Here is a 19,559-nt window from a genome sequence, read left to right as displayed (position 1 = left end):
GCGTCTTATAGCAATTAGTTTCGACTGTCGCAGTGGAAAGGTAGTGTAAAAACCCCCCCAGAGGTCGCGAGTTCAACACCCACGCCTCTTCTTTTTTACATATTTCTCTTGTATTTTTACATAGCTTATTCAAAAAAAATCATGTTTAGGGGGATTCGAACATGCATCCTCCCACTGCTTTCAAAGCACTTAAACCATTAGGCCAGGAAATGATCTTTTTAACTTTCTGAAGCCGTTTAATATATTTCATAATTTTTTGGCACCCCCAACAAAATTTCTCAAGATCCGCCACTGAGTTTAAGGGAAGGGGCAACCAGGGATATAAGACATAAATTTGACTGATAGTAGCAAATCAAATCAGAGACAATTGTTGCAATTTTTACATAACCTGAAAGCTCTAATGTTAAATAAAAGAATGTCATGCCATGTACAAGCAACGGGCATTATTGCTCCATTATCTGTGTAAATACAACAAATTACAAAACTATCACAAGCATAAACCCAGCAAAAAAATATATATGATTTTTTTTCTTGTGTGAAAGCTCTCTCCTCGAACTAAAAAATTGTGAAGGAACAAACAAATAATAAAAGGAAAAAAAAATCACCCTTTTAAAATGCTTAACAAGAAATAACATGTTCACTTTCTAGTCCCAGTTTTACGTTTCATGTCAACTGGAGCTGGTTGCCTTGTTGGTGTTCGATGTGCGACACCATTTGTTTGTTTCCTTGAAGGTGAAGGAGCAGTAGAAGAATGAATGCTATTCTTGCTGCAAAAATTGCAAAAAAATCATTAGTATGAATAATAACATGTTCAAAATTGTATGCACAGGCAGCACTGGTAATATTTTACAAATGTGTTCAATGATATGTTTATACGTTATTTATCGAGTATGAAAAATTACGTGTTTTTAAACTCATTAAATTAGTTGACATATGTAAACACTGACAGTGTATAAATATTAAACTCATAGCAACATATCTAAGTGAACCCTACGAGCATTACTAAAGAAGAGCATATTTGCATTACCTCAATTCTGTGCTTTTAGCTGACTTTGAGACAAATCTCCTACCCTTTGATTCATGTCCGTTGGCTACGCTTGTAACTTTTGAATGATTAAATTGCCAAAGCAAGTCATGTTCTGATGAATCACTGGTAGCAGCATCAACATCATCGGTGTCATCCGAACCAGCAATGTTAAACTGGTTGCCTCTCATGAACATATTATAGGATCGTTCTGAGTATACTTTGGAAGAATCTTGAAGATATTTCTGATAAAATTCCTCAGATAAGTTCCCATTATCTGCTTCCCAACACCCTAACATGTTACCAGTCTTGTTCACATCTAACTTGTTTACCATAACCTTATCAACCCACTCTCCTGTACCGGTTTCCTTATCGTCTTCCACACAATTTTGAACAAGACTATTCACTGGGGGCCAGGGTGGTGAATTTGTTAATGTCTCATCAAAATCAAAGCTTTGAGTTCTTTGTCTCGATATGGTATTGCTCTGAAGCTGCAGAACCAGTTTAAAATATCCATAAGATATCCAATAAGAAATAGCCGGCATCCAAAGGGATCATCCAAATAAAATTTCCATAAGATATCATTTTTTAAAATCAGGGATTTTTTTTTTTTTTTATCAACAAAAAATATACATGCCTCTAAGTTGCCAACATCAATCACTGGTTGCCGGCATCCAAAGGGATCATCCATGATATCTGCAGTCCGCTGGCTTGCATGATAAGGTGACCGTTCACTAGCCGCTGTCCTACATTTTCCAGAGCTTCCAGATATAGAATGTTCTAAATTTCCTTCCTTTCTTGCCAATGCTGCCTTAAGGCTGGCAATCTGAAACATGATTGAATTTTTTTAACTTAACTGACAAGGTAAGGCTTCATAAGACTATTATGAAGAACTAGGAGGTCAAATTTCAAAAATAAACCTGTTCTTTGAGCTCTTTGACGTCTGCCCCATCCTTGTTGACTCGGGCAGCACCAAGTTCAACTGTAGCAACTCTTTCTGCAAATTTTAATGTGCTACTTGTTTCTCCAACAGCATTGGCCTCGGGACTAATGTGAACAAACATCAGTGTCTTTGCCTGTCCTCCTGAAGTTATCCCAAGCAACATAATGAAAAACACAAACATGATAGAATTGTATAACTGAGGGCTAGAAAAGTATATAGCAGTCGAAAATGTAGCTAACCAACTTAAAACTTACCAAGTGAATCTTGGAGTAATTGTGTGAGTTTGCTATTTCTGTAAGGGACATGTTGGTTTTTCTGAGCAAGGGAAGCAATGACATCACCCAAAGCTGAAAGAGATTTGTTAATATGTTGTGCCTCTTTCAATCTATCGCCCGTCGCCTCAGATTTGTCGACCCTCTCACTTCCTGCCAAATCAACCAGATGCATGCATCCGCGTAAGACAGCTCCAGATGTCAAGTCTCTTCCTTGAACATGTACAGTCAAGCAACTGCCAAATAAATGTTAAAGACGTCAATAATCAAGTAATGTACAACAAAAAAGTTACAAAAACATTTGTGGATAACAGGACAATAAATAGGATATACACCTGTGAGATCGGCTACTACGGTCATTAAGGGCTGTTGCTCCGACTGCACGGTTCTTATGACCCAGGTTCATTAGTTCAATAACATCATTTGTTGATGATACTTGAACAAGGCTTGCATCTGGTACACTTAGCCCTCTTTGAGAGTTACTACGAATTTCTAATGTATGAATGGTTAAGGGAAAGCACCGCCAATAAAGGCTGTTTTCATTGTTAGAATAACCGGTATTTAAAAACAAAAATCAAAGCATAAATTGGTTATATATTCTACAATTTTAATGTAACAACTAAAAGGATATCTTTTGTTTGTTCCATCAGTAACCAATAGATCTCTGACTTGCTCATTATAAATTTCAATCATCTGAACAGACACATCGTAGCGAAAAGTGTCCTTTCTCTGATTTGCTGTATAAAACAGATCACTTAGAGCCCTGTAATTTACACCTTGGCTTTTTTCTGTGATCTCTTTTGGTCCAGTCTACATTTCAAATACGAAAAATACGAAAATTGTCATCAAAATACTCAAGGTGACAACTTCAACTGTATATTACCATTGTTTTTTAAGTCCGTTCTGCATTTCAACAAAATTAACATGAAAATTTTCAAAAAAATTCAGATGATAACTTCAACTGTATCTTACCATGGTGAAAGTTTTTCCTGATCCTGTTTGGCCGTAAGCAAATATGCAAACATTAAAACCATCGAGCACAGACCTAACAAGTGGCTGCATATCAGCGAAGACCTCCCCTGAACACAATAGACAAAAAATTCTATCATATACTAAAATATAGTAATCTTGCAGGTAACAGATAACTGAAAAGGAAACCAACCTTGGGCTGCAGATGGTCCAAAGACTTTGTTGAAGTTGAAGGATCTGCGCCCTTTCCCATTCTTTGAGGGAACATTAATTGTGATAACACCATCTTCTATGTTCTCCACGGTACTCGAATGATTTGGTTGTCCAGATAAGAAAGGTCTTACTCGACAGTAAACCCTAATACTTCCTGATTAAACAAAGTTAACCACCTTAATATTATATTGGCATAAAATCCTTAAAAAATCACGAATAGAAATTTAAAGCATCCAGCCAACCAGTAATCTTATTACCCTTAAGATCCTGGACTTCATTGTATAGTTTGCGATTTTCTTCGAGAACTCTATGATATCCAGAAGCAGCGTGAGCTAAGCCGTGAATGTGCATGCCTATAAAGAGAGGTGAAAACTAAAATATGATGAGGCGTCTAGTTCAACAATTATAAGACAAAATAAAAAAGAATTGAACAATATTAATCACATATGTTAGCAAAGTATTTACCTAAATTGGAGAACTCCTCGTGAAATTTCATTTGCATGAACTGCATACCAGCTTTGGTGGTTTGAACTGTATGCTTTAATTCCTACAAAAAACACAAAGATGGCAATATTTTATTAATAAATTGAAAAATTGCAAATTTAAAATGATTAACAATATCTTTGCAGCTCCCTACTTGAATATCTCTCTGCCGTTGATCAAAGAGCATTTGCTGCTTCTGAAGTTGCCTCTGTGACTCCTCGTCAGCAACATGGTTTTTATAGATGAATTCCTCTTTCTTTGTTATCACAGGAATCTTGTAATCCGCCTAATCAATCGGAAACCACGGTATAAGAATCAAGCATTTTGAATTTACATATGATGATATGAATATGTTGAGTGTGAAGCAAGTACTATTACCTTTTTACGTGCCATAGAAAACTTTGCTACAGCTCCATCTCTTTGCGACATTTCACTTCTTGAAGTTGTTTTTGTCTGTGTTATGCGATAATAAATAACAAAGAACATAACTTGTCATAATAAACAACTTCTACAATAATTATTTTCCTAAGAATTGAGTAAAATAATGGCATAAAATAACACATAATAGCTAATGGCATTACTTAAAGGTGAAAAGTATCATACCAGTTCATCTTGGCTTGTAATGCGATGCTCAAACTCCTCTACGACTTTCGCCAAAACAGATTCAACCAACTGTTCCATGCAGAAGAACAATATTACTTTAAGAAAGTATTCTCAAAGGCACTCTGAGTATTATGATTATTCAGTGACAAGATTGAAAAGCAGCAGCAAGAGACTAGTGCAGTACTACTAGATGGGACTGTCAATAACCAATTCTGCATTTAGGGCGCATTTTTCAGCGTTTCAAGAAAATGAAATAGACACAGAAACTAAAAGGAAGAGACTCCTTAATGACTGTTTTAGATACCTGACCAATTTTTAGATGCACAATAATGTAGTAGATGCAAAACACTTGTAATGTTATAGAAATAGCTTATACATAAGCACTTATGGTTAAAAGTTTAATTAAACGGTTTATCCAAATAGGGCCTTGTACTTCATTTGTATTTGTATAAATAAATTAAATTCCTATGTGAGACACAAAAGAACATATCTCTTTAGTCCTTACCATTGGAACTTCTTCTGGCTTCTTATCAAATAGTATGGCACGAACAAGCATACCTAAAGAATGAGAACTAGACTGCAAGCATGGAAAAAAGTTCCATTTAGTTATTCTGCCTTCTCACCTAGACAAAATCATAGCACATATAAAATGTAAAAATATAGCTTACCAACCATTTTATTAGACTCGACATCAGAGGTAAAAGAAGTCATAGATTTTTCATTGATGGAAGAGGTCCTTGACAAGGAATTGGTAAATGGCTCAGAGTTTTTTCTCACAAAAGATTTTGCAGTGATTGCTGGTTTGATAGTTCCACCACCAAATTTCCATACACCATTAGCCCCAGTTTGTTTCCATTCACTATAGGATTTAAGGGCCAATACACTACTCACTATCCTTGATGATTTTCCTCCCTAAAAACATAAATCAATTACATAGCAGAAAACTAAAGTCAAATTTTATTGAACTTTCATAGTAAACAACGCCCAATTATCTGATGTTGTATTATTGACAATTCAATTCACCATGATACATTTTTTACTCAAATATTTTGAAACAATAATAAAAATTTGATCCTTTACATACTTGTTCTAGATCAGATGCCTCAAAGGTAGGAATTCCAATTTCCTGGATAGCCACCAGAAAGTTCCTAACATTTTCAAAATACTGAAATGCAGATAACGGCGCACCATCGGGGATTAGTGCAGAATCAACAGGACTCTCCACAACCTTAAAAGAAGAATACAGAATTTACATTAATTAAACAAACAATAACCAAAAAGTAACCATAGTAAAATCAATTCAGGACAAAACTCACCTTGGATACAGAACCAGGATGAACCTTGTTAAGAACATTACAAAGAATGATCCCACTTCTCAAACCAAGCCTAAACTCTTCCTCAGAAGGCTCTGCTGGTAAATCTTTAGCTGCAACAACTCCAACCATTTTTCTCAACCACCCTGCTGCTTCATATCTTCTCAATGCTGCAATTTCAAACATTTTTTGTTTCAAAATTCACACACCTTTTTCATTTCACATGAAAATTCATCAAAACCAATATCAGAGAGAAAATGATAATAATTACCAGCTTCTTCTGATTTTCTAGATTCCAAATCAAGATCTTTAAGACGAGTACCATGCTGTTGAAGAACATCCTCAACAACAGATGCCACTGAAAATGACAATGCTGCCATAACAAACAACTAACCAAAACCAAACAACAATGTAACCTCTTAAATTCTTCTTAATCCTTCAACTAAAGACAAAGTTTAAGCGATCAACGTTGTCATCACCAAAGAAGAAATAAAGAGAAAGAATCAACAGAACATAAAGCTGATCAACTCTCTCTCTATGATCTTATAGTTGGTGATGTGTTATGAATACAAACATAGAAGCATAATAGATTCTATTCTATGTTGTTATGTTATGTTATGTTACCTTTGGCTTTTGCTCTGTACACAACACACAAATACCTCTTCCTTTTTCTTTTTGTATCTGCTTTATACTATACTCCTCCCACTATCTCTCTTTGTTGCTTCGGTTATTTCCAACTCCTTCCCACATGCTTCGGTTCCGAACCCCACTATGTTCCAAACATCATCCTCTTTCATACACTTTTTTAATTTTAATTTCAACTAAAAAATATATAGTAATAGATATTTAAGATTTTTTTTGTTCTTCTGTTTTAATGCAGTGAAGAGTCTATCCACAAAACTCACATGTTAAGTATAGTGGAGAATTGCGAATTTGAACCCGCATTGTAGTTAGACATGTCTCAAGATTGAAATAACACGAGCTACTTACATATTATTGTAGACAACAACTCGTTACGGCAGTGGAAGTTGAATTCACGTCATTTAGTTTGTTTAGATAGACAAAATAATAATAGACATTAAAAACGTACACATACAAATAAATTGGTCCAACTTTAAATCTTAGTCAAAATATCTGCCTTAACAATTTCGACATTTTCGTCATCCGGATTTGAACATGTGCCTAGTCTAGTATAATGTCCTCTTTCACCTTGCTTCAAGGCGCGTGCACTTCACCCTCCCAACTTATGTTGGATATTATTTTTCAACCAGTAAAGAAATTTCAAATTGGAATTTTTTATTTGATACTTTCATCTATCCTTTTCTATAAGCTACTTTGATCTATCTTTATTTTTATTTATTTTATTATACTCCTAATTAACCTTTTAACCTGCAATGAATGATTGCCACGTTTTTTTTCAGGTTATTTTGTCCAAACTAGTACTACTTGCCATGGACAAATCTGAGAAGGAAACTGAATAATTATTTAATATATGAACTTGATTGATGTAGATCACAATGATTTTGTTTGATCAATTATAGTAACTTTAATTTTATAAAATTAAATTTAAATTACTTTACGCAGCATGCCATGTATGTAACAAATTTAAATATATTTATATGTTGATACTTTCTGCCTTTGTCATTTTTAAGTATGGACCTGTTTTTACTATACCATAGAACTCAAACATATCATTATTCACCCATATATTTCATGAAAAATCAACTTGTACAGATGTATGAAATTGCACACGTAATTAAGTGTATAGTTTAGGAGTCATGAAATGATTACAGTCACTTAACACCACTGAGACGACCCTCCTTATTGTTATATTATATTGTATTACATAATTGTTTAAATAAAATATAATATGCTGCTACTCAGGAAAAATATATATAATATAATGGTGGCCTAGGAAAAGTTAAGTGCAACGTCCTTCCTAACTTAACTTAGAATAAAATCCCTCCTTCAGAATTCAAACTAACATTTAAATATTCTACTACTTTAAAAAATCTTATTGAGAGGGTTGGAGGTGGTTGGGTTTGTCTACTACGTTAATGCTCATCCACAAAACACCACGTTTGGCCAAGCAACTTTGTATTTAAAAAAAAAAAAAACATTATTTTAGTTTGTTCATTAATTCAAATTGTAAGAATTTAGTGGGACCCTTTCCTATTGATGGAATTTCAAATTAATCATGGTTCTACTAGACTTTTAAGAATAAGATTAGTTTTGTAACACTTTCATTATCCTAATTTTGTTTTGTGACAAAGACTAATACGACAAAATGCCCGTCATTGTTTAGGCTAATTGACTTTTAGTAGAATAATTAAGCAAAACCAATTAACCATAGTGTTTTTGTTACTCACTTAACCATAGTGTTTATGCTAAGAATGTGTCACGTCAATTTAGATGCAAAGCATGTGGCATTCTTTCCCTAAGAAGTTATTAATTAAGCCATAATGTACATAAGAAATATGCATGTAACATGGACGGAAGGTGGTTAACAAGTTTTGAAGTCACGAAAGTTGGTTACGAATAGACTTTCAGATAAATAGCAACATATTCAATTAATGTTGGCTTAAGCTATCTTAGTTAAAAAGGTTGAAAACGTCAAAGATAGCATTCATAATTTTACAATGTCTTTTTTATAAATAAATAACAAATCATTGTGATAGTAACTTCAAAATGAATTGGGGTATGGCACCAAAACATAAGGTAGACAGAATGTCTCTGTCGGTTAGTGAAGTGGTTGATGGAAAACAGTTGCCACTGCTTCACAGATGGTAAATGTGTGGGGGCTTCTAGCTAGTTTTAATGATCAAAAATTAAATTAAAATCAATACTATTGCACTGCAATATGCATTATGCATTATGCAATGCAACTAATTAATCAACCGTGGCCTTCTCATCCAAGACATATAAGTTTTCATCGCAGATTTTGCTCCCTAGTGTAGGACCTAACCTAACCTAGGGAGGCTTGAAGTCCATCTGTGTTGAAAGATACCCAAGCCAGCTTCTATCAAATATTTTGAGTGGAGTCTAATAGTAACCATATGTATATATGAATACCAATATAATGTGACATTAAATATTTGGATCCCTTAACCATTTGATTTAGGGTTTAATGTTTAATCAATGTGTATAAAAAAATATTTGTTGAGATAGTTTAATCTCTTAAATATATTTTAGTTATCCGGAAGAGATCAATCTCTATGATTATGAGTGGGTAATACATTTGGTTTACAAAAATTTTGTATATATAAATGATCAATTCACCTCATAATTAAGTAATTATAAGCAAATTATTAGACTCTCCTCCGATTGATGAGTTAGATTAAAGACACATAATCTCTATGGTTGGGTTGGACTATTAAAATTCAAGTAAAAAAACAATTAGATCTTTTTGCCCCAATCCATTAGTCTAAATAAAATCGTTGGAGATCAGGCGAACATGTTCGACTTCAGGTCAGTCTAGTGGAAACATCTTCAAAGTATTTGATCGAACTCATCGGAACATAATGCGTTATAAGACGATCCATTTGAAAACACGTTTAGTATTCACTATTCTAGGGAACCCACTATTCAATCTTAAGATTCCACTTCTTTAATGTTTTTTAGGGTTTTTCACTTCTTTAATGTTTTTTAGGGGTTGTCACTTCTTTAATGTTCTCAATTTACTTGATTATAATATAAAGTAAACATATTTAACCATCGATAAAAAAAATAGTTTAGTTTATCAATACTACGTGTATAATTTATTTATAATATTAACAAACAACAATGAACATAAAACATACATGTAAGCTTTAAAAATTTAGAGATTTTTTTTAAGAAGTTAAATTAGTCCATCTAAATTGGCACCGGAGGGAATCGAACATAAAAGGAGCACACTCACAAGTCCCAAGCCAATACCAATTAATTTTTAAGTATTGACGATGTATTTTTTTTTTTTTTTACATATTAAATTATGAAAAATTGGTATTTGTAGAGAAATTTTAAAACTTACTTAAAAATGTAATTTTATGAAATTGTTTCTGGTCATATATTATATTATATTATGAAATTGTTTGATTGGATGCATACGATCCAAGTTAATATCAAAAATATAAACTTGTGAAAAAGGATATAATAGTGAAAGCATTCTCCTGTAACGTTCAAAATATTCAAAAGAGTGGTTCGGAATTCCAGAGCAAGGTGGTTCGGGAGCATAGCTAAGGTCATAAAGAGCATCTAAAACAGGACCCACTTCACGATGTAACAGGGCCCACAAACTCGATAATTTTGACGGAGTGGGAAGATCATCGTTTCCTGCGTGGCGGCTTTCTCCTGCACCAGTAAACGTGCCACCAAGTACTCACTCTCAACTCAAGTCTCACCTCACCTTCCGTTCCTGGTGCTAAGTACCAACTGCTCACTACTTCCAAAATGGGACTGTATCTAAACCATAGGGTTTACAAAAGAGTTTGGTGGAATGGGGTTTCGAAATTTCAAAGCTTTTAATCTCGCTATGGTAGCTAAGTAAGGATGGAGTTTTCTGTCTAACCCTGATTCTCTTGTTGCTAGAGTTTTTAAATCGAAGTACTTTCCACGGTCTTCATTTTTGGGTGCTAAACTTGGTAATAACTGCTGGATTAATTATTTAATTAATCAATTATGGATTGACAATAATCAATTATTATAAATTGATGTCATAATATAAATTATGGTCTATTGTGTTAAGCACTAATTATATGATGAATTTGAGTGATTGTGCTTTTGTTACTAAATGGACCGTGATGGGTTGGACCATTTAGATAAGCCCAATGAGAGGTCCCTGCCCTCAGCCGTTTAGCTATTTAAACGTCATCCCATTAGACGGTTAATTATTCTGAAGATTGGTGAGAAAACCTAGAGCTAGACGGAATGAGGGTAGTTACCCTCTCATAGTTGTTGACGTTCTCTACGGCTATCCTTCATCAACCTAATTCAAAGGTACACAATCTCTTGTTCCTTTTTGTTATTGATGATATGCTATAATTTGTATCTATTGCTAAACACTAAAACTTTCATCAATTGGTATCAGAGCCAAATGGATACAATTCATGGCTATCATTCTATCTCATGAATATTTATGAATCAATGAATCACGTACGATGCACTATATGATTTCTGCTTATTCTCTCTGTGCCGTATGTTTGTTTTTATCCTATGCACGTGGCTACTCTTATAATTTAATAAACCACATTCATTCTTATTAGATCAAATTTTTATAATGAATTAAAAGGTTAGTTTCAAGTTTGATCTAAAGGGTTTATCGAAAGTCAATTGTTGGAAACTGATGTTGTTTTGTATTGATTTCATCAAATGTGTTTCTGCATATCGCAACCATGATGTAAGCATATCGATTTCCATACTACAAAAACAACGGACTTTATTAAATCGATCATGAGAATCGGGCAATTCAGTTTTCTATGACCAGAACCCTAATTTTCAATTTCTGTTTGGATCGATAATCCTAAAATATTAATATATGCATTCTTTTCTTCTCTCAATATTGATAAGATCTGTACCAAAACCATCATGTTTCATTGCGTAATTTGCCATGATCGAATCGGGTTAATCGCGGGGCATTTCGACCCGTTTTCAGTTATCCGGGCGAAGAAGCTCTTAAGCGCGTGTTCCACACGCACGCGTATTTAAAAAAAAAAAAAAAAATGCGTGGGGGTGCGTGCTGACCCTTTAAAATTCCAATTGTTATTTTATTTTAACCAGATAAATAATATTTACCATTCTAAAATTTTGGTAAATATTTTTTGGAATTGTGGACATATACATATTTGTTCTAATTTTATTTGGGGATAAATTATATTTTAAAGTATCATATAGTTTATGTGGGAAGATTTCTTACTCGTTTATGACACTTCGAGAAAATACTCATTGAGGTATTTTTCATCCCCAAACTAACTAGTTAATATTATATTATTTTGGGATAAAAATATAATTTCTCTTGTAGCCAAAATATTCGGAAGATTTGATTTATTTTATACCCTTAAAATTTGGGATTTAAATTACTTTTGAAATCTCTAAATATTTGATGCAAATTGATATGAGTATCATATACTTTTGAAGTCATATATTCATTAGATTTGAGTCTATAATATCCTATGAGAAAATATTCTTTTATGGTAATAACACTTATGTGAATTAGTTTTAAAGTGTTATGATTGTGAAAATTCTTAGACTCAGACTTATATTCTTGCATCAAATATTCTATATTAATATATATTTTGAGATTTGTTGATGCCCTCAAAATTATTTGTCCTGTCAAGAATAACTTGACTATTATACTGTATATATTCTTGATTTGTGGGTTTCAAAATTTTGTCAAATCTTAAAAGGATCGTTGAGAATAATTTCTCTTTAAATCATATATTCTCAATATTTGAGCCTAAACTGTTTTTTGAAAATTCTCTCTTATACTTACTATTGTGAATTTATAGAAGGCTCAATTTTGTTAATTTTAATGCCAAGTATAATTAATTTATATTTTACGATTTTAAATATTCTTGCCATTATAAATATTCTAATGTAAGATATTCTTGAATTCATATTGTCTTAGCATAAAGATCCAAAGTTCACTAATTGATCATTCTTTTGGCAACATATTTAAACTAAGACACTTGTCTTTGATTCTTGTCACAAATTGTTTTGAAGGGTCCTCATAATATTTTGTTTTCAAAATGAGTATAGTGAGTTGTATATATATATATATATATATATGTCATTTATATTAATATAATATTGACATATTTCTCTTTAATATACATTATGCTTTCTGCTATACTCTCTAATCTAGACTCGTAATTTATTACTCTAAATTTTGTGATAAATACTATTAGTGTGTCTTGTTGCAATTAAATATTTGGATCACAATTATGTTAAACTATGTATTTTTGTATATAGTAAATAATGCATTGTTGCATTTTTTTATGCTAAAATTATAATGATGAATTAAAATTTGTAAGCCTCCTTGTTGTTTATCTGTTAACTATTATCAAAACAACTTATTAAGAATTGAGGCAATTTTTGAAATATGTATCATCCTTACATCTGAATTCTTATATAAATCATATTGATTTATAATTAGAGTCTCACATATGCTTATTTATAATTGCTTATTCTCTATTGATGAATATTTTTGAGATGACTATATTATAAGATATTCTCGTTAAGTCATCAAAATTCAGTGGCTCTAAGTATAAGGATGAACGTCACACTCTGCGAGGTAAGTTGTTATTTAATTATTTTATCCTCTTGTGACTTATTGCTTATTATTGCACATATGAAGAAATTTAGTTCTTCTTCTCTTTTGTTGTGCAATTATGATATCCTATATAGAAGTGAAATCCTTTTTCAGAATATTCTAAACAGAACTCTGTTGTTATATACTATTTTCTTACTATAATGCTCCATTTTGTATTTGTGTTTTTTCTAATTTATAGTGGGAGTATTGAAAAATTTTATTCTAAGAGTTCTTTTCTGGATAAATTAGAAAATTAGAAAACTATTTGACACACTTCTATTCCAAATAACAACTTTTGTTATTATACTACTTCATATAAAAGAAATTCTAAAGTCATGTTTATGATGTGCTAATTTAAAATATTGTTAAGCACATTTTTCTATCATTTGAATATGACCGAAGTTGAGTAAATTTAAGTATAATTGTTTATGCATGATATTATTGTATCATATTCTCTTAAGCATAAACATTATTTATTTGTATAATTGTAATCTCACCTATCGTGGGTACAATTATGCAAATTTTGTTAAATAGATTAGCATTATATTGGTAACAGTCATACCTATGGGTGTGTTGTTATTAATATAATTGTTATTATTCAATGTACCTAAAATGTTTATACTTATGTCAATTATAATTAGAATACTCTATCAATGTTTAAATTTTGTAAGACATAAGAATGGTACATTGTGATGATATAGTTCTTACTTATTATCGTTAAGATCCTTGAATGAGATTAATATAAGTAAGTTACTTTGTTAAAAGACATGTAGAAAATTGTATAAATTTTGCAATCTAATATTATTACATTTTGAATTAAATTTCTACCTAAATATGATTTTTTTTATATATATATATATATATATATATATATATATAAATATATCGGATTGCTACTATCCCTTTGTTATGTGAGTGACGGACATACCCTATCGGTGTGACGTTACTTAACATATCATTTTGTGATAGAGAAATAGTTTAATATTTTAAATAAAATATCTTTCAAACCTTTTTAATTCAACTATCATTGTCTATTCTCTATCAAGTGGGAGAATCATTGCTATGTATTGTGTAACGTGATGGACATACCCTATCGGTATGACATTACTTAACATAATCATCCTTTTGTGGGTAAGATAGTTTAACTATCATTCTTCAACAAGTGAGCAAAATTCTACATGTCAACTAACTATATCTCATAAACAAATATATTTATTTGTTTTCATATTTTAGATATGAAATAGAGACTTATATTGAGGATATTAATTATGTTATTGCTATTCTTTAATACTTATGGAAGCTTATGACTATTTTCTCTTATATCCTCAATAATAATAAAATATAAGTCTTGTGTATTTCCGCTGCTTGTAACCTAATTGTTTCTCAAATTTGTGTAAGTATAATTGTAGCGTTTGAGTTTTGAGTGAGTTATTAAAATTGTGAACAGAGTCTTATATCCTATTTTTAGAGACTCATCTCACTCATATGATGATAAATTTTTTATCATACTCTGTCATATAACGGTTACTATGTTTATAAAATTTTGTGGAATTTTAATTGTGAAAAGGAGATCTTGTGTTATAAAATTCTTAAATGAAAATTTACGTTCTCCTTAATTGTAAATGCAGAATATGTGGTTAACTACGAAACCCAATTCTTGATAATATCTGCCATTGATAAAATATGTATTTATGGGGTTTCATATTATCTTTGAGTTACCACTTGTGTTAATAATTCTGCTATGCTCATGTGCAAAATATGTGGTTGAGTTCATGAAACTCTATTGGCTAAAATTATATAACCACTTATGTTGATGATCTTGCACTAGTAATCGAGTATCCCACTGTTGAATATTACATTATTATAATATTTTTATATCAGTGATCACTAATGAGAATTCCACTTACTCTTGTTTATATATATGTGGGATCAGTGGAAGTGTGTACACAATATTATATATTATGAGCTCAAATGAGAAATCTCACTCTTGTTTATATATATGTGAGATCAAGAGAAATGTGTACACAATATTATTGTCGTTATCGCCATATACTCTTGTGCACACTATAAAATATGGCATAGCTTAAGAGACTTTAAACTTTAGTCTCATTCTATTATATTGAGATATATGTTAAAATTCTATTGATCTCAATGAGCATCATAATTGGATGCTTAAGTCAATTTTGTTGGAATATGCACAATAATTTCTTGGCATGCAAATATACATTGTGCTTCTGTTTTACCAACATTCCACATTTTTGAGGTCATAAATAGTAAGTACAATGTATAATATCAATACTCCTATCGAGTATGATATTGTGTTCTTGTGGTACTTATAATTTGAGATAATCATACATGTTCTTTTGTTATTGACATTCTAGTGGCCACATTAATCCACATTTTTTTCTTTAAACTAAGTGTCTATGTTAATCCAATTTGGGGATTATTGAATTTCCTATTTTGCTTTTATGGATTTTCATAGTCACGTTTTTTTATAAAACTTGGATTAATTGAATGTCGTAGAACATTTATTGTTTTTGACTATATGTAATTACACTCTCTTAATAGGCTATCCCTATAAGTAATTACTATTCGTGTACCTATGTGGATATATGACTTCTGTAATATTGAAAACTCATTGGCAGAACCACTAACCACAGACTTATATATATGAGTATTGTAACTCATGATGATTTGATTAAGTCTATGTTATTTTGGGTTAGTGGGAGTTTTATTATCGCATTTTTTTAAAATGCTTGGGCTATTCTTTAGTGACATATTCTTTTTAATTCAAACGTGTCACTATAGATTCATCATTTGTTAGAAAAGTGAGTCTTTGATCTGTATGATTTGTTTTCCCTATCGGATTCAATTTCTGCAGCATTAAAGCTTACTTCTCTTTTGAATGATTAGTGCTTTGACCATACATGTAATTTTAAATTTTTTAAATTCTTTATGACAAGTGAATTTTTTTTATTTTTTCAGTAATTGAGTATTGTCATCCAAGTGGGAGATTGTTGGATTAATTATTTAATTAATCAATTATGGATTGACAATAATCAATTATTATAAATTGATGTCATAATATAAATTATGGTCTATTGTGTTAAGCACTAATTATATGATGAATTTGAGTGATTGTGCTTTTGTTACTAAATGGACCGTGATGGGTTGGACCATTTAGATAAGCCCAATGAGAGGTCCCTGCCCTCAGCCGTTTAGCTATTTAAACGTCATCCCATTAGACGGTTAATTATTCTGAAGATTGGTGAGAAAACCTAGAGCTAGACGGAATGAGGGTAGTTACCCTCTCATAGTTGTTGACGTTCTCTACGGCTATCCTTCATCAACCTAATTCAAAGGTACACAATCTCTTGTTCCTTTTTGTTATTGATGATATGCTATAATTTGTATCTATTGCTAAACACTAAAACTTTCATCAATAACCCGAGCTTTGCTTGGCGGAGTATTTGGAATTCGCGCCAGTTACTTTTATATGGTTGTAGATGGACGATTGGTATTAGAAATGGTGGTTGGGCCTAACATGTAACACCCCGTTTTCCCAACATAAAAATTTCATATTAAATCAGAGTATTTAAATCATAAACGGAATGTCACATACTACTTTAACGTCATAAAATAGATATTAATAAATATCCTTCTAGGTTCAACATCATAAAAGTCTGGAAATACGCAGCGGAAATAGTTCGACATGAATAAAGTCTTGGCACGCAGGCCTTATCAGAAAATCTCATAATTTGGTTCAATACTTATTCATAAAAAGTTCATAAAAGACACGTAAGGAATAGATATGAAAGTAAGTCCCATCCCGTTACGTATCAGAGCACCTAGACACAAGTGAGGAGTCCACTCACGAACACTTCTAGTCTTTATTACTTGCAAGTTACCCATACGAAGGGCAACATTTTCAAGCAGAAGGGATGAGATTTCTCAAACAATAATATTAAACATATAAATCATATAAAGTACATTCAACAACTTAAACATCATTAACATATCTTATACTCTATTAACTAGCATCATTAATCTCCTACATTAGTTATACACTTCATCTTATATCATCTTAATTGTAGACGTAAACATCATCATATAACATCAATTACTAATTCATAAACATCAGCATACATCATCAAATATTAATTACAAACATCAACACATATATTAATCACAAACATCAACACATATAATGATCATAAACATCAACATCTAACACCAAATATAATCATAAGCATCATCATATATTTCACATAAGTATCATTATCAAAACATATCATTTATCGAAAACAACTTCATAATTAAGTTCGTAATCAACTTCTTAAACAAACATCATCATTAAATCATCATCAAATATAAGTTATGACGACTCTACAATGCAACAACATCTTCAACAACAACTTAGACAATTTCAACAACAACTTAGACAACTTCAACAACAACTTAGACAACTTCAATATGCATGTGGTACCACCAGGGCATTAAGCCCCCTTCGCTAAGGTCATATTTGGACATGTCGGGCATTAAGCCCCCATCGCTAAGGTCATAAAGAACCTGTCGGGCATTAAGCCCCCATCGCTAAGGTCATAAAGAACCTGTCGGGCATTAAGCCCCCATCACTGACTATGCAACGACACAATCTTCCTACAACTTGGACAACAACGTGATCATCTTATACAATTCCATTAAAATGGACAACTTCTTAAATCATGACAACTTAGACCGACTTATACATCTTCACTATGATTCAGCAGCAACAAACATCAACAATTGCAGCATATAACAGTGCTAGAATATCATATCATCAATAAGAAATGAATCATATCAACTTAACATCATAGAACATCATAATATTATGTATCATACAATACTCACATAATGTATTCCAACATATCAACAACAATAACCACATATACATTAATCAATTACATTCATATCAAAGTCCAAAACATTCTTCAAAAGCAAATCAAGTTTGATCAATGAGACATAAGCCAAATACTCATAAAACACCTCAACTAAATCCCTAATACTTAAGTTGAAGTTGGGAAACCAACCATAAGCTTTTGGACTAACTTGGGATTAGTTATGCTAAGTTTTCTTAAAGTTTTCTGAAGACCCACTTGGACTATTTTCATCAAAACTCGAAATCTACACATAATTTTCTAGTCACTCCAAAGCCATTAGAAAGCTAACTCAATTATCTACAACTTTTATGTTTACACCGAAAGCTAATTCAACACGGAAAGGGGTGAAAAAGACACAAGAACGCAACAATCAAAGTTCTGACAGCACGCAACGAAAACACAACAAGCAGTCACCCATGAGGGTCTGCCTTGCTGCACCCAGGCGTGGGAAGGCAGTAGCCCACCTGCGACGCAGCTCTGTGCAGTTCCATTTTTTTCGGTTTCACCGTTTCGTCCGTAAAAACCTAACCGTTACTTCGAATCCGATTCCGTTTTCGCCTATGCATTCTATTCGACAAATCCTATCATATTTTACTGAAAAATCATATTTTTAAATCTCCAAAACAGCTTATCCTAGAATCACTTATTTCTCAAAAACACTTAAAATCACTTTTTCTCAGAATCTCAACTTTTCATCCATTCTCATGTTTCTAACCATCAAACTACTTCTAATAACATTCCTATAGGATATCTAAGGTTTGTTCATGATTCTCACATCAATTCTACGGTTCTTCATCATCTAATCATCAAAATCGCTCATAAACCCTAATTCTTAAACTCACCGACTTCTCATCTAATCGTATGTTTTAAACCTCAAAACTATTCCAATTATCATTCTACGGATTATCTAAGGACTGTTCGCAGTTTCTACATCAATCTAACAATTTTCATCCATTAATCCTCAATTCTTCACTCAAAACCCTAATCCTCTTAATCTCACAAACTCTCCCCAACTTTGTTAGATGTAATCTAATGATTTACAACTTAATATTAAAGCAAGATAGTCTCACCCTTACCTTAATTTTGCAGAAATCGCAGCTTTCTCTTCTTCTCTTCTTCTCTTGGCTTTTCTCCTCTTCTCTCCAAAACTTGAACGTACGTTGTAAACTATTCTCTCAACCTAGCTTCCTCTATTTATAACCTTTCTATTCTTTCTAAATCTATTTGGGCCCAACAACTTAATCTCCTTTCTATTCTAACCCCAATTCTACTTACACTAATAATTCTCATATTCTAATAAATAATAGAATAATGCCACATAATAAAATACTAACACCTCATATAAATAATTAAATCACATAAATAAATTCTAACTTAATAAAAATAATTAAATAAAAAGGAGGGCGTTACATAACACAACCCCACAAAACCGGCTTGTGAGGTGAGGATTGCCCCCACTTATAAACAAATTGTCAGGGCAACTCCTAACCAATGTGGGACTCTTAACAATTGGACATGGGCAACATGTCAGCGTG

The 19,559-nt window shown here is 32.1% G+C and overlaps 1 protein-coding gene and 1 long non-coding RNA gene across 2 annotated transcripts; both read right to left on the bottom strand.

Moving 5' to 3' along the window:
* Positions 1-322: 322 nt before the first annotated feature.
* LOC146957570 (kinesin-like protein KIN-14I) lies at positions 323-6,479 on the bottom strand. The gene is made up of 20 exons (XM_085737234.1): positions 6,445-6,479; positions 6,092-6,209; positions 5,824-5,990; positions 5,592-5,735; positions 5,180-5,419; positions 5,013-5,084; positions 4,508-4,576; positions 4,283-4,357; positions 4,059-4,190; positions 3,887-3,968; positions 3,679-3,774; positions 3,402-3,575; positions 3,212-3,318; positions 2,871-3,049; positions 2,575-2,736; positions 2,222-2,475; positions 1,945-2,108; positions 1,662-1,850; positions 1,028-1,515; positions 323-767 (listed from the first exon to the last, which is right to left on the bottom strand). Exons 2-20 carry the CDS (start codon positions 6,198-6,200, stop codon positions 638-640), a joined length of 3,033 nt encoding a protein of 1,010 aa, XP_085593360.1. The 5' UTR covers positions 6,201-6,209; positions 6,445-6,479; the 3' UTR covers positions 323-637.
* Positions 6,480-10,450: 3,971 nt separating this feature from the next.
* On the bottom strand, positions 10,451-12,545 carry LOC146957569 (uncharacterized). Its single transcript, XR_015018918.1, has 2 exons — positions 10,859-12,545; positions 10,451-10,710 (listed from the first exon to the last, which is right to left on the bottom strand). It is a non-coding gene; the product is annotated as an uncharacterized LOC146957569 (long non-coding RNA).
* Between the last annotated feature and the right edge of the window lie 7,014 nt (positions 12,546-19,559).

The sequence above is a fragment of the Medicago sativa genome, chromosome 1 (genome assembly GCF_051527215.1).
Source record: "Medicago sativa cultivar Bolivia chromosome 1, Bolivia_mono, whole genome shotgun sequence".
NCBI classification, from domain to species: Eukaryota; Viridiplantae; Streptophyta; class Magnoliopsida; order Fabales; family Fabaceae; genus Medicago; species Medicago sativa.
This window is presented reverse-complemented; position numbering and strand designations above follow the sequence as displayed.